The 16,896-nt window shown below is 37.4% G+C and overlaps 1 protein-coding gene across 50 annotated transcripts in view; it reads left to right on the top strand.

The window, feature by feature from the left end:
• The window catches only part of LOC126888183 (uncharacterized), a 29,629-nt gene extending 13,472 nt beyond the window's left edge, over nucleotides 1-16,157 (top strand). Inside the window, exons 2-5 of one of the 50 annotated variants that reach the window (XM_050656220.1) lie at nucleotides 924-8,511; nucleotides 9,061-13,205; nucleotides 14,616-14,648; nucleotides 15,312-16,157. In XM_050656220.1, coding sequence (XP_050512177.1) covers nucleotides 924-8,511; nucleotides 9,061-13,205; nucleotides 14,616-14,648; nucleotides 15,312-16,064 — 12,519 coding nt within the window. In that variant the 3' untranslated portion in view covers nucleotides 16,065-16,157. Of the gene's footprint in view, nucleotides 1-923; nucleotides 8,512-9,060 lie in introns of all 50 variants that reach the window. The other 49 variants (XM_050656217.1, XM_050656218.1, XM_050656226.1 and 46 more) reach the window with 49 other exon arrangements.
• Nucleotides 16,158-16,896: the final 739 nt, after the last annotated feature.

Here is a 16,896-nt window from a genome sequence, read left to right as displayed (position 1 = left end):
CGTGTACGATAACACTGATTTTAACGTACAAACAATCGACGGATACCACACATTTCACGTCATATTTGGCACTTCTTGTATTGCACCAAAACATGCAGTAGCTCCTAACCAATCGATTCCTCGGTTAAAAACTAAACCCGCGCCTTAGGTTTATGGAAGTCAGGGAGCTGTTCAACTAATACATTTTGAAGGGACAAAACCTCAACAGATCCGAAAGGAATATTCACACCAACTGAAACTGTGACTCCATCTGTGCCTGATATCCTGTGGCTCTTAGGGAAAAGCAAAGACATTCTCGGTATTTTAGGATGAAATGGATTTATGGAAGCTGTGACAAGAGACATTCCATATTCATATTATGAACTAACATTTATTATTTTTACAGAAAACTAGGAGAAATTTATCAAGTGACAGCATTCTAATAAAAAATAAAGTTTTGGAATGTAAAAAGTGGGTTTTGCCGAGACCGTTAAAAATTGGCAAACGGTTCATCTGAAAAAAAAAAGTAAATTTTGATATTTGTAAAGAATTTTAAGTACTTTAATTTCTGTTAACAGACCATTTACGGAAAGTTAATAGTTTTCGAGATTTGAGCAAAAAAGCGGAAAAAAGCAGACATTGTTCGCTTTTTCGCGATTTTTTCAATGCTATGTCAAGAAATTTTGTCCGCAAACCTCATATTCGGATTCAGCAGCCCAAAATTCATATATAATGAAAAAAATTAAAACTACCCCAAAAATTTCCCACTAGGCAGCTCGTAGAGTACAAATTGACTGAATTAAATAACGTACAAAATCCACAACCACAACCATTGTTATTTTGGTATATGAGAGAGTATTTTAATTTTATTTTATATTTATACTGTCTTCCTTTGAAATGTTATTTAAACTAAATTAAACTATTTAAAACTTTTTTTATTGCAGATTTGCCTAATACTAATAGGCGTTGCTAGTAGCCACCCCCATGGTGGTGGCTATGGAGCGAGTAGACAGCACAGCAGCTATACCAAAACCACTAAAATTCAAGAAAACTCTGTATCTGGTGGTCACTCAGGAGAGCACAGCGAAGAAGGTCATCATGGTCAAGGATCTCCTTCTAAATACGTTTTAAAAAATGTCGTTGAAGATCCAAATTATGGCAAAGGACAAGCCACAAATGGTCATGGTCAATCGGAGACTAATGTAAAGTCCGAAAGCAGCTACACCAAAACCACTAGATTCCAGGAAAAATCTGCATCTGGTGGTCACTCAGGAGAAGACAGAGGAGAAGATCATCAAGGTCGAGGAGGTCCTTCTAAATACGTTTTGAAGACTGTTGTTGAAGATTCTAATTATGGCAAAGGAGTCAAAAATGGTCATGGTCATGGTCAATCTGAATCTAGTGTACAGTCTGAAGTCAACGAATTGGAAGGCCATCGTCGTGGTCATGGAGAAGCTGGCTATTCAACTGTGAAAAAAACTGTCACAACCTATAGTCACGGTGATCAATCGGGAGAACATTCAGAAGAAACTGGTTCAAAGTCTGGACATAGCAAGGTTAAAACAGTAGTTTCCAGCTCTAGTCAAGGTCGTGGTAATTCTTATGGTCATGGTGATGGTCAGAGTAAATCACAAGTAGACTTGGAACATACCAATAACAGGGGCCACTCAAATTCTGGATACCAGAAGGTTAAAACAGTTGTTTCCAGCCACAGTCATGGTCATGATAATGCTGTTGATCGTTCAGGAGAAGAATCAGAAGAAGTTAGTTCAAGTAGTCACTCAAATTCTGGATATAAGAAAGTTAAAACCGTAGTTTCAACCTCTAGCCATGGTCATGGTAACGCTTACGGTCATGGTAATAAAGACGATAGTTCAGAACGTAATGGCAATAGGGATCACTCAAGTTCTGAATCTCAGATGGTTGAAACAGTAGTTTCCAGCCACAGTCATGGTCATGACAATGCTGTTAATCGTTCAGGAGAAGCATTAGAAGAAGTTAGTTCAAGTGCTCACTCAAATTCTGGATATAAGAAAGTTACAACAGTAGTTTCTACCTCTAGCCATGGTCACGGTAACGCTTACGGTCATGGTAATAAAGACGATAGTTCAGAAGTAGATTCAGAACGTACTGGTAACAGGGGCCACTCAGATTCTGGATATAGGAAGACTGAAACAGTTATTTCCAGCTACGGTCATGATCATGGTCATCGTCATCATTCAGAGGAAGAGTCAGAAGAAACTGGTTTAAGTGGTCACTCAAATTCTGGATACAAAAAAATTAAAAAAGTGGTTTCTACCTCTAGCCATGGTCATGGTAATAAACACGATAGTTCAGAAGTAGAATCAGAACATACTGATAACAGAGGCCACTCAGATTCTGGATATCGGAAGGTTAAAACAGTTGTTTCCAGCTACGGTCATGGTCATGGTCATCATTCAGGGGAAGAATCAGAAGAAACGGAAGTTACCAGCTATGGGCATGGTCATGGTAATGGACACATCCACTCAGATGTAGAACACGGTCATTATAGTGGTCACTCAGATTCTGAATTTAGGGAGGTAGAAAGAATAGTTTCTAGTCACGGTCATCATCATGACCATGATCACGGTCATCATCATGACCATGATCACGGTCACGATCATCACCATGGTCATCATGATAATCACTTACACTCCGAATTTAGAGAGGTAGAAACCAGCTATGGTCATGGTCATTTTAATCCTCACGGACATGGTCATTCAGATTCTGGGTATAGGGAAGTTAAAACAGTAGTATCCAGCCACGGCCATGGTCATAGAAAGGGTCATGGTAGTTCAGAAGAAGATTTGGAGACTATCGATAGCAACGAACGCTCAAATTCTGGTGTTAGGAGAGTTGAAACCGTAGTGTCCAGTTATGGTCACAACAATGGCCATGGACGTGGACTGGGCCATTCTAAACATTCCCAATCAGGACATCGCAAAGAAAAAACAACAGTTACTACTTATGGTGAAAGTGGATCATCTTCGAGTTTAGAAAATCTAGATGTGGAAAATGGGCTTGATCGTACCGATACAAATAATGAATCATTATATGGAGGTGGATCTAAAATTATTAAAACCTCGGTTATTAAAAAAACTACTAAGCATAAGAGTGGTCATAATTCAGATGAAGAAGAAGAAAACGGTTCAAACGAGTATATTACTGAAGAGTCTAATAATGAAAATCGTGATGTCAGTGTATCAGGTGGATCGAAAACTACCAAAACAACAATCACAAAAACTGTACATACTAGTGGACAATCTGCAGATAAAAACGAAAATGAAGGTGCTTCAAGAGTAATAACTACACAAAAAAACAATAAACATGTGGACAGTGGCAACACAGATGAATTTGTCCACGAAGATAAGACAACTAGTGGATCTAAAATTACTAAGACAACCATAACTAAAACAAGTTCTCATTCTAGTGGTAGTTCTTTAGAAAAAGATTCCGATATACTTCATAAAGGTAGTCTTGATATTACTAAAACGGTTTCCAAAGACAAAGACCAAGACACAGTAAGCAAAACCACAGGATCTAATATTGTAAAAACCACAATAACAAAAACTTCTCACTCAACCGATCAAGTAAAAGAACCTTCGAAATCAGTTAAAAAAACAGAGGTTCACGAAGAAGATGATATGAACTCGAAGGAAAATAATGGATCAAAAGTCACAAAAACTAGTCAATCAGGTGGAACCAAAACTATTACAACTAAAATCACGAAAACTAGCTCAAGCAGTCATTCCGACGAAAATTCTTCGGATTTGGGAGGCGCAGCAACAGGTATAAAAACAACAATCACACAAACTGTACATACTAGTGGACAATCTACAGGTAAAAACGAAAATGATGGTGCTTCAAAAGTAATAACTACACAACAAATTAATAATCATCTAGACAGTGGCAATACGGATGAACTTTTCCACGAAGATAAGGACTTTAAGACAATAAGTGGATCCAAAATTATTAAAACAACCATCACTAAAACAAGTTCTCATTCTAGTGGTAGCTCTTTAAGTGAAGATTCCGATCTACTTCATAAAGGTAGCCTTGATATTACTAAAACCACAGGATCTAATATTGTAAAAACCACAATAACAAAAACTTCTCACTCAACTGATCAACTTAAAGAACCTTCGGAGTCAGTTAAAAAAACAGAGGTTCACGAAGAAGATGACATGAACTTAAATGAAAATAGTGGATCAAAAGTCACAAAAACTAGTCACTCAGGTGAAACCAAAACCATAACAACTACAGTCACAAAAACTAGCTCAAGCAGTCATTCTGATGAAAATTCTTTAGACTTGGGAGGTTATGGAGGTATCACCAAGGTTGTTAAAACCGAAAATTTTGATGTACCAGCAGTAAGTACCAGCAGTGGACCGAGGATCACCACAACAACAGTTACTAAATCAACTTCTTCTCATTCTTTCGGTGAAGGTAAAGATCTTGTCGACCAACATATTGACAAGCCAGTAGAAGTTATCAAAGTCACCACTTCTGAACAAGCCACTAAAGATCACGATACTGATGTAACAAATGAGAATAGTGGATCTACAGTTACCAAAACTACTGAATCAGGTGGAATCAAAACCATTACAACCACAATCACAAGCCATCATTCCGATGAAAATTCTTCAGATTTGGGTGGTTATGGAGGTGTAACCAAGGTTGTCAAAACGGAGAATTTTGATGTACCAGCAGTAACTACCAGCAGTGGATCGAGAGTTATCACAAAAACAGTTACTAAAACATCTTCTTCTAACTCTTTCGGTGAAGGTAACGATTTTGGAGATATATCAAAAATAGTTAAAACAGTGACTTCTGACCATCCATTGGAAAGTAGCAATAGTGGGTCTACAGTCACCAAAACATTGGTAACCAAGACAAGTTCTTCTCATTCCTATGGTAAAGACAATTATCCTGTAGAACCAGTTGTTGAAAGTAATTCGAAAATAGTTACAACAGAACATATTGACAAGCCAGTAGAAATTATCAAAGTCACAAGTTCTGGACAACCAGTCACTAAAGATAAAACTATTGATGTAACAAATGAAAATGGCGGATCTACCGTTACTAAAACTACTGAATCAGGTGGAATTAAAACCATAACAACTACAATCACAAAAACTAGCTCAAGTAATCATTCCGATGAAAATTCTTCAAATTTAGGTGGTTATGGAGGTGTAACCAAGGTTGTCAAAACTGAGACTTCTGATGTACCAGAATTAAGTACCAGTGATGGATCTAGAGTTATCACAACAACAGTTACTAAATCAACTTCTTCTAATTCCTTCGATGAAGGTCTTGTTGACCAACCTATTGACAAGCCAGTAGAAATTATCAAAGTCACCAATTCTGGACAACCAGTTACTAAAGATCAAACTATCGATGTAACAAAGAATGAAAATGGTGGAACTACAGTTACTAAGACTACTGAATCAGGTGGAATTAAAACCATAACAACTACAATCACAAAAACTAGCTCAAGTAATCATTCCGATGAAAATTCTTCGGATTTGGAAGGTTACGGAGGTATAACCAAGGTTGTCAAAACTGAGACTTTTGATGTACCAGAAGTAAGTACCAGTGGTGGATCTAGAGTTATCACAACAACAGTTACTAAATCAACTTCATCTAACTCTTTCGGTGAAGGTCTCGTTGACCAACATATTGATAAGCCAGTAGAAATTATCAAAGTCACTAGTTCTGGACAACCTGTCACCAAAGATGAAACTACTGGTGTAACAAATGAAAATGGTGCAACCACAGTTACTAAGAATACTGAATCAGGTGGAATTAAAACCATAACAACTACAGTTACTAAATCAATTTCTTCTAACTCCTTCGGTGAAGGACTTGTTGACCAACATATTGACAAGCCAGTAGAAAGTATCAAAGTCACTAGTTCTGGACAACCTGTCACTAAAGATCAAACTATTGATGTAACAAATGAAAATGGCGGATCTACCGTTACTAAAACTACTGAATCAGGTGGAATTAAAACCATAACAACCACAATCACAAAAACTAGCTCAAGTAATCATTCCGATGAAAATTCTTCAAATTTAGGTGGTTATGGAGTTACAACCAAGGTTGTTAAAACTGAGAATATTGATGTACCACCAGTAACTACCAGTAGTGGATCGAGAGTAATCACGACAACAGTTACTAAAACCGCTTCATCTAACTCTTTTGGTGAAGGTAACGATTTTGGAGATATATCAAAAATAGTTAAAACAGTGACTTCTGACAATCCACTGGAAAGTAGCAATAGTGGTTCTACAGTGACTAAAACAGTTGTCACTAAGACAAATTCTTCTCATTCATACGGCGAAGACAATTATCCTGTCGAACCAGTTGTTGAAGGTAATTCGAAAATAGTTACAACAGAACATTTTGACAAGCCAGTAGAAATTATTAAAATCACCAGTTCTGGACAACCTGTCACTAAAGATGAAACTATTGGTGAAACAAATGAAAATGGTAAGACTACCGTTACTAAAACTACTGAATCAGGTGGAAATAAAACCATAACAACTACAATAAAAGAAAATAGCTCAAGTAATAATTCCGATGAAAATTCTTCGGCTTTACGTGGTTATAGACTTATAACCAAGGTTGTTAAAATTGAGGATCTTGATATACCAGCAGTAAGGATCAGCAGTGGATCGAGAGTTATCACAACAACAGCTACTAAAACCTCTTCATCTAACTCTTCTGGTGAAGGTAATGATTTTGGAGATATATCAAAAATAGTTAAAACAGTGACTTCTGACCATCCACTGGAAAGTACCAATAGTGGTTCTACAGTGACTAAAACAGTTGTCACTAAGACAAATTCTTCTCATTCATACGGCGAAGACAATTATCCTGTCGAACCAGTTGTTGAAGGTAATTCGAAAATAGTTACAACAGAACATTTTGACAAGCCAGTAGAAATTATCAAAGTCACCAGTTCTGGACAACCTGTCACTAAAGATGAAACTATTGGTGAAACAAATGAAAATGGTAAGACTACCGTTACTAAAACTACTGAATCAGGTGGAATTAAAACCATAACAACTACAATCACAAAAACTAGCTCAAGTAATCATTCCGATCAAAATTCTTCAGATATAGGTGGTTATGGAGGTGTAACCAAGGTTGTCAAAACTGAGACTTCTGATGTACCAGAATTAAGTAACAGTGGTGGATCAAGGGTCATCACAACAACAGTTACTAAATCAACTTCTTCTAATTCCTTCGGTGAAGGTCTTGTTGACCAACATATTGACAAGCCAGTAGAAATTATCAAAGTCACCAATTCTGAACAACCAGTTACTAAAGATCAAACTATCGATGTAACAAAGAATGAAAATGGTGGAACTACAGTTACTAAGACTACTGAATCAGGTGGAATTAAAATCATAACAACTACAATCACAAAAACTAGCTCAAGTAATCATTCCGATGAAAATTCTTCGGATTTGGATGGTTACGGAGGTATAACCAAGGTTGTCAAAACTGAGACTTTTGATGTACCAGAAGTAAGTACCAGTGGTGGATCTAGAGTTATCACAACAACAGTTACTAAATCAACTTCATCTAACTCTTTCGGTGAAGGTCTCGTTGACCAACATATTGACAAGCCAGTAGAAATTATCAAAGTCACTAGTTCTGGACAACCTGTCACCAAAGATGAAACTATTGATGTAACAAATGAAAATGGTGCAACCACAGTTACAAAGAATACTGAATCAGGTGGAATTAAAACCATAACAACTACAGTTACTAAATCAATTTCTTCTAACTCCTTCGGTGAAGGACTTGTTGACCAACATATTGACAAGCCAGTAGAAAGTATCAAAGTCACTAGTTCTGGACAACCTGTCACTAAAGATGAAACTATTGGTGTAACCAATGAAAATGGTGGAACTACAGTTACTAAGACTACTGAATCAGGTGGAATTCAAACAATTACAACTACATACACAAAAACTAGCTCAAGTAATCATTCCGATGAAAATTCTTCAGATTTGGGAAGTTTTGGAGGTGTAACCAAGGTTGTCAAAACTGAGACTTTTGATGTGCCAGCATTAAGTACCAGCAGTGGATCGAGAGTTATCACAACAACAGTTACTAAATCAACTTCATCTAACTCTTTCGGTGAAGGTCTCGTTGACCAACATATTGACAAGCCAGTAGAAATTATCAAAGTCACCAATTCTGGACAACCAGTTACTAAAGATCAAACTATCGATGTAACAAAGAATGAAAATGGTGGAACTACAGTTACTAAGACTACTGAATCAGGTGGAATTAAAACCATAACAACTACAATCACAAAAACTAGCTCAAGTAATCATTCCGATGAAAATTCTTCGGATTTGGAAGGTTACGGAGGTATAACCAAGGTTGTCAAAACTGAGACTTTTGATGTACCAGAAGTAAGTACCAGTGATGGATCTAGAGTTATCACAACAACAGTTACTAAATCAACTTCATCTAACTCTTTCGGTGAAGGTCTCGTTGACCAACATATTGACAAGCCAGTAGAAATTATCAAAGTCACTAGTTCTGGACAACCTGTCACCAAAGATGAAACTATTGGTGTAACAAATGAAAATGGTGCAACCACAGTTACTAAGAATACTGAATCAGATGGAATTAAAACCATAACAACTACAGTTACTAAATCAATTTCTTCTAACTCCTTCGGTGAAGGACTTGTTGACCAACATATTGACAAGCCAGTAGAAAGTATCAAAGTCACTAGTTCTGGACAACCTGTCACTAAAGATGAAACTATTGGTGTAACCAATGAAAATGGTGGAACTACAGTTACTAAGACTACTGAATCAGGTGGAATTAAAACAATTACAACTACATACACAAAAACTAGCTCAAGTAATCATTCCGATGAAAATTCTTCAGATTTGGGAAGTTTTGGAGGTGTAACCAAGGTTGTCAAAACTGAGACTTTTGATGTGCCAGCAGTAAGTACCAGCAGTGGATCGAGAGTTATCACAACAACAGTTACTAAATCAACTTCATCGAACTCTTTCGGTGAAGGTCTCGTTGACCAACATACTGACAAGCCAGTAGAAATTATCGAAGTCACCAATTCTGGACAACCAGTTACTAAAGATCAAACTATCGATGTAACAAAGAATGAAAATGGTGGAACTACAGTTACTAAGACTACTGAATCAGGTGGAATTAAAACCATAACAACTACAATCACAAAAACTAGCTCAAGTAATCATTCCGATGAAAATTCTTCGGATTTGGAAGGTTACGGAGGTATAACCAAGGTTGTCAAAACTGAGACTTTTGATGTACCAGAAGTAAGTACCAGTGATGGATCTAGAGTTATCACAACAACAGTTACTAAATCAACTTCATCTAACTCTTTCGGTGAAGGTCTCGTTGACCAACATATTGACAAGCCAGTAGAAATTATCAAAGTCACTAGTTCTGGACAACCTGTCACCAAAGATGAAACTATTGGTGTAACAAATGAAAATGGTGCAACCACAGTTACTAAGAATACTGAATCAGGTGGAATTAAAACCATAACAACTACAGTTACTAAATCAATTTCTTCTAACTCCGGTGAAGGACTTGTTGACCAACATATTGACAAGCCAGTAGAAAGTATCAAAGTCACTAGTTCTGGACAACCTGTCACTAAAGATGAAACTATTGGTGTAACCAATGAAAATGGTGGAACTACAGTTACTAAGACTACTGAATCAGGTGGAATTAAAACAATTACAACTACATACACAAAAACTAGCTCAAGTAATCATTCCGATGAAAATTCTTCAGATTTGGGAAGTTTTGGAGGTGTAACCAAGGTTGTCAAAACTGAGACTTTTGATGTGCCAGCAGTAAGTACCAGCAGTGGATCGAGAGTTATCACAACAACAGTTACTAAATCAACTTCATCTAACTCTTTCGGTGAAGGTCTCGTTGACCAACATACTGACAAGCCAGTAGAAATTATCGAAGTCACCAATTCTGGACAACCAGTTACTAAAGATCAAACTATCGATGTAACAAAGAATGAAAATGGTGGAACTACAGTTACTAAGACTACTGAATCAGGTGGAATTAAAACCATAACAACTACAATCACAAAAACTAGCTCAAGTAATCATTCCGATGAAAATTATTCGGATTTGGAAGGTTACGGAGGTATAACCAAGGTTGTCAAAACTGAGACTTTTGATGTACCAGAAGTAAGTACCAGTGATGGATCTAGAGTTATCACAACAACAGTTACTAAATCAACTTCATCTAACTCTTTCGGTGAAGGTCTCGTTGACCAACATATTGACAAGCCAGTAGAAATTATCAAAGTCACTAGTTCTGGACAACCTGTCACCAAAGATGAAACTATTGGTGTAACAAATGAAAATGGTGCAACCACAGTTACTAAGAATACTGAATCAGGTGGAATTAAAACCATAACAACTACAGTTACTAAATCAATTTCTTCTAACTCCGGTGAAGCACTTGTTGACCAACATATTGACAAGCCAGTAGAAAGTATCAAAGTCACTAGTTCTGGACAACCTGTCACTAAAGATGAAACTATTGGTGTAACCAATGAAAATGGTGGAACTACAGTTACTAAGACTACTGAATCAGGTGGAATTCAAACAATTACAACTACATACACAAAAACTAGCTCAAGTAATCATTCCGATGAAAATTCTTCAGATTTGGGAAGTTTTGGAGGTGTAACCAAGGTTGTCAAAACTGAGACTTTTGATGTGCCAGCAGTAAGTAACAGCAGTGGATCGAGGGTTATCACAACAACAGTTACTAAAACGACTTCATCTGACTCTTTCGGTGAAGGTAAAGATCTTGTTGAAAAAAATATTGGTGAACTTAAGCAGTCAGCTCTAAATGGTCACGAAAATAATGAACTTGGTAATAGTCGTAGTTCCACAAAAACTGTAATCACGAAGACTAGCTCTTCTAGCTCTAATGGCCAGTCATTACCTACAGAAAAAGATTTTAGTTTGGGCAGCAAACTTCTTCACGGAAAAGATGGTGATGTATTAAGTACAGTAGAGGGCTCAAAAGTTATTAAAACAACCATAACTAAAACAAGCAACTCTGGTTCAGGTCATGTTGGCGATCTTGAACAATCTGTCCTAAGTGGTCATGAAAATAACGTTCTTGATTATGGTGGCAGCTCCACAAAAACTATAATTACAAAGACCAGTTCTTCTAGCTCCAATGGCCAATCATTGCTCACAGATAAAGATTTTGGTTTGGGAAGCAAATTACTTGAAGGAAGAAAAGATGCTGATATATTAGGTTCAGGCGGAGCATCCAAAGTTATTACAACAACCATAACTAAAACGAGCAACTTTGGTTCGGATCACACTGGTGATCTTAAACAATCTGTCCTAAATGGTCATGAAGACAATGCAGTTGGTTATGGTGACAGCTCCACAAAAACTGTAATCACCAAGACTAGTTCTTCTAGTTCCGATATTCCGAGCAAATTAATTCATGGAACAGATCGTGTTGATATAATGGGATTAGGTGGAGCTTCAGAGGTTACCAAAACAACAATAACTAAGACCAGTAGTTCAAGTTCAGGTGAAGAAACCAACAAGAATATAGTTGACAATGAGAGTGGCAAAGATGGTTCAAAAGTAATTCACAAAACTATTACCACACACCTAGGTGAACAAAATAACGGTGAGAGTCAGCAATCACTCTTAAGTGGTCATGCAAATGAAGAGCTTGGTTATGGCAGCAGTTCCACAAAAACTACAATTATTAAAACCAGTTCTTCCAGTTCCGATGTTCCAAGCACTTTGATTCATGGAACAGATAATCAACATCTATTTGAATCAGGTAGCGGTTCAAGAGTTATACAAACAACTGTAACTAAAACAAGCAGCTCTGGTTCAGACCATGTTGGAGATCGTGGACAATATATCTTAAATGGTCATGAAAATAATGGCATTGGTTATGGTAGCGGCTCTAAGGTAATTGAAACAACTGTAACAAAACACCTTGGAGGTAACAATGGAGAACATCTTGGTAACCTTGAACAAGTAGTCCTAACTGGTCATGAAAATAATGGAAATGGATACGGAAGCAGTTCTACAAAGACTCAAACCGTAACTCAAACAAGCAGCAGCTCAAGCCAGGGTGGTAACCTAGAACAGATTATCTTAAACGGTCATGGAAATAATGGTGTTGGTTATGGAAGCAGCTCCAAAGTAATTGAAACAACTGTAACAAAACACCTTGGAGGAAACAATGGAAAACATCTTGGTAACATTGAACAAGTCGTCCTAACTGGCCATGAAAATAATGGGCATGGATACGGAAGCAGTTCTACAAAGACTCAAACAATAACGCAAACAAGCAGCAGCTCAAGCCAGGGTGGTAACCTAGAACAATCTATCTTAAATGGTCATGGAAATAATGGTATTGGTTACGGAAGCGGCTCCAAAGTAATTGAAACCACTGTAACAAAACACCTTGGAGGTAACAATGGAAAACATCTTGGTAACCTTGAACAATCAGTCCTGACTAGTGATGAAAATAATGGACATGGTTATGGAAGCAGTTCTACAAAGACTCAAACAATAACTCAAACAAGCAGCAGCTCAATCCAGGGTGGTAACCTAGAACAATCTATCTTAAATGGGCATGGAAATAATGGTATTGGTTACGGAAGCGGCTCCAAAGTAATTGAAACAACTGTAACAAAACACCTTGGAGGTAACAAGGGAAAACATCTTGGTAACCTCGAACAAGTAGTCTTAGGTGGTCATGAAAACAATGGACATGGTTATGGAAGCAGTTCTACAAAAACTCAAACAATAACTCAAACAAGCAGCAGCTCAAACCAGGGTGGTAACCTAGAACAAATTATCTTAAACGGTCATGGAAATAATGGAAGCGGCTCCAAAGTAGTTGAAACAACTGTAACAAGACACCTTGAAGGTAACAATGGAAAACATCTTGGTAACCTTGAACAAGTAGTCTTAACTGGTCATGAAAATAATGGACATGGTTATGGAAGCAGTTCTACAAACACTCAAACAATAACTCAAACAAGCAGCAGCTCAAGCCAGGGTGGTAACCTAGAACAAATTATCTTAAACGGTCATGGAAATAATGGTGTTGGTTACGGAAGCGGCTCCAAAGTAGTTGAAACAACGGTAACAAAACACCTTAGAGGTAACAATGGAAAACATCTTGGTAACGTCGAACAAGTAGTCTTAACTGGTCATGAAAACAATGGACATGGTTTTGGAAGCAGTTCTACAAAAACTCATACAATAACTCAAACAAGCAGCAGCTCAAGCCAGGGTGGTAAGCTAGAACAAATTATCTTAAATGGTCATGGAAATAATGGTATTGGTTACGGAAGCGGCTCCAAAGTAATTGAAACAACTGTAACAAAACACCTTGGAGGTAACAATGGAAAACATCTTGGTAAACTCGATCAAGTAGTCCTAACTGGTCATGAAAACAATGGACATGGTTATGGAAGCAGTTCTACAAAGACTCAAACAATAACTCAAACAAGCAGCAGCTCAAGCCAGGGTGGTAATCTAGAACAAACTATCTTAAACGGTCATGGAAATAATGGTATTGGTTACGGAAGCGGTTCCAAAGTAATTGAAACAACGGTAACAAAACACCTTGGAGGTAACAATGGAAAACATCTTGGTAAACTCGATCAAGTAGTCCTAACTGGTCATGAAAACAATGGACATGGTTATGGAAGCAGTTCTACAAAGACTCAAACAATAACTCAAACAAGCAGCAGCTCAAGCCAGGGTGGTAACCTAGAACAATCTATCTTAAATGGTCATGGAAATAATGGTATTGGTTACGGAAGCGGCTCCAAAGTAATTGAAACAACTGTAACAAAACACCTTGGAGGTAACAATGGAAAACATCTTGGTAACCTTGAACAATCAGTCCTGACTAGTCATGAAAATAATGGACATGGTTATGGAAGCAGTTCTACAAAGACTCAAACAATAACTCAAACAAGCAGCAGCTCAATCCAGGGTGGTAACCTAGAACAATCTATCTTAAATGGGCATGGAGATAATGGTATTGGTTACGGAAGCGGCTCCAAAGTAATTGAAACAACTGTAACAAAACACCTTGGAGGTAACAAGGGAAAACATCTTGGTAACCTCGAACAAGTAGTCTTAGGTGGTCATGAAAACAATGGACATGGTTATGGAAGCAGTTCTACAAAAACTCAAACAATAACTCAAACAAGCAGCAGCTCAAACCAGGGTGGTAACCTAGAACAAATTATCTTAAACGGTCATGGAAATAATGGAAGCGGCTCCAAAGTAGTTGAAACAACTGTAACAAAACACCTTGGAGGTAACAAGGGAAAACATCTTGGTAACCTCGAACAAGTAGTCTTAACTGGTCATGAAAATAATGGACATGGTTATGGAAGCAGTTCTACAAAAACTCAAACAATAACTCAAACAAGCAGCAGCTCAAGCCAGGGTGGTAACCTAGAACAAATTATCTTAAATGGTCATGGGAATAATGGTGTTGGTTACGGAAGCGGCTCAAAAGTAGTCGAAACAACGGTAACAAAACACCTTGGAGGTAACAATGGAAAACATCTTGGTAACCTCGAACAAGTTGTCTTAACTGGTCATGAAAACAATGGACATGGTTATGGTACAAAGACTCAAACAATAACTCAAACAAGCAGCAGCTCAAGCCAGGGTGGTAACCTAGAACAATCTATCTTAAATGGTCATGGAAATAATGGTATTGGTTACGGAAGCGGTTCCAAAGTAATTGAAACAACGGTAACAAAGCACCTTGGAGGTAACAATGGAAAACATCTTGGTAACCTTGAACAAGTAGTCCTAACTGGTCATGAAAATAATGGACATGGTTATGGAAGCAGTTCTACAAACGCTCAAACAATAACTCAAACGAGCAGCACCAGTTCAAGCCAGATAGGTGAGCTGGAACAATCTATCTTAAAGATTCACGGAAATAATGGTATTGGTTATGGAAGTGGCTCCAAGGTAATTGAAACTACTGTAACAAAACACCTTGGAGCTAACAATGGAAAACATCTTGGTAACCTTGAACAAGTAGTCCAAACTGGTCATGAAACATTAACTCAAACAAGCAGCAGCTCAAACCAGGGTGGTAACCTAGAACAAATTATCTTAAATGGTCATGGGAATAATGGTGTTGGTTACGGAAGCGGCTCCAAAGTAGTTGAAACAACGGTAACAAAACACCTTGGAGATAACAATGGAAAACATCTTGGTAACCTCGAACAAGTAGTCTTAACTGGTCATGAAAACAATGGACATGGTTATGGAAGCAGTTCTACAAAGACTCATACAATAACTCAAACAAGCAGCAGCTCAACCCAGGGTGGTAACCTAGAACAATCTATCTTAAATGGTCATGGAAATAATGGTATTGGTTACGGAAGCGGCTCCAAAGTAATTGAAACAACGGTAACAAAGCACCTTGGAGGTAACAATGGAAAACATCTTGGTAACCTTGAACAAGTAGTCCTAACTGGTCATGAAAATAATGGACATGGTTATGGAAGCAGTTCTACAAACGCTCAAACAATAACTCAAACGAGCAGCACCAGTTCAAGCCAGATAGGTGAGCTGGAACAATCTATCTTAAAGATTCACGGAAATAATGGTATTGGTTATGGAAGTGGCTCCAAGGTAATTGAAACTACTGTAACAAAACACCTTGGAGGTAACAATGGAAAACATCTTGGTAACCTTGAACAAGTAGTCCAAACTGGTCATGAAACATTAACTCAAACAAGCAGCAGCTCAAACCAGGGTGGTAACATAGATCAATCTGTCTTCAATGGTCATGGGAATAATGGCATTGGTTATGGAAGCCATTCTAAAGTTGTGAAAGTCCTTTCCAGTCATAGTTCTAGTCAACAAGAGGGACAAAGTATTCATGAAGGTGGACACTCCTTTGTAAAAAGTCATGGAAATAATGGCATTGGACATGGTCGTGGACGAGGGGGAGGACGTGGTCATTGAGGAGAAGGTATTGGAGAGAGACCCTCTAACCAATTTTAATTTTATAACAAAAGTATTTCTTAGAATAAATAGTATTAAACAATAAAATTTAAATTGTTGTTTTTTAATGGACTAAATAATAAACACACAAATATCCTGGCTATACCATTATATAAAATATTGCACATTAATAGATTAGTAAATTTAAAATCAGTAAAGAATACGCAATTAGTGAGAAATAACGTAAATAATTAGTAAATAATTAGTAAGGTTTTCAAAATAATACGTCCACAATAGACGCCATAATTCATAGCCAGACAAATTTCTGAGAAAGCACTGGCATATAATAAACCTGCATTTACGTGCTTTATAGATCTGCCTAAAGCCTTCGATTGTGTAAGATTAGAAGATGTGCTAAAATTGCTAAAGGAGAAAAATCAGCACCAAAAATGATAAGGATAATTAAAGACACGAAGAATCAATACCAGAATAAAAGTCGAGTAGTCGAGAATGAACTAACATCGGAAGTAGAAATCAACTCGGGAATCCCACAAAGGGATAGCTTTAGCCCTTTGCTTTTTAATTTAGTAATGGACAAAATCATAGAAGACATTAAAAGTACAGAAAAAGGATATAAGCTGGCAGAAAAACACATAGAAATACTCTGTTATGCTGACGACGCAATCTAAATCTCCCATAACGAGGATACAGCGAATGGCACAGACTTTCAATACAGTGAAGATCGACAGCATGAAAATATCTACAGCTAAGACCAAATCCCTGGTAGTGTCAAGGGAACCCATAAGATGCCAAATAGTAGTTTACAACGAACTAATTGAACAAATCTCGAGAT

The sequence above is a fragment of the Diabrotica virgifera genome, chromosome 7, assembly GCF_917563875.1.
Source record: "Diabrotica virgifera virgifera chromosome 7, PGI_DIABVI_V3a".
NCBI classification, from domain to species: domain Eukaryota; kingdom Metazoa; phylum Arthropoda; class Insecta; order Coleoptera; family Chrysomelidae; genus Diabrotica; species Diabrotica virgifera.
Note: the sequence above shows the minus strand (reverse complement) of the source record. Positions and strands in the feature narration are given on the sequence as shown.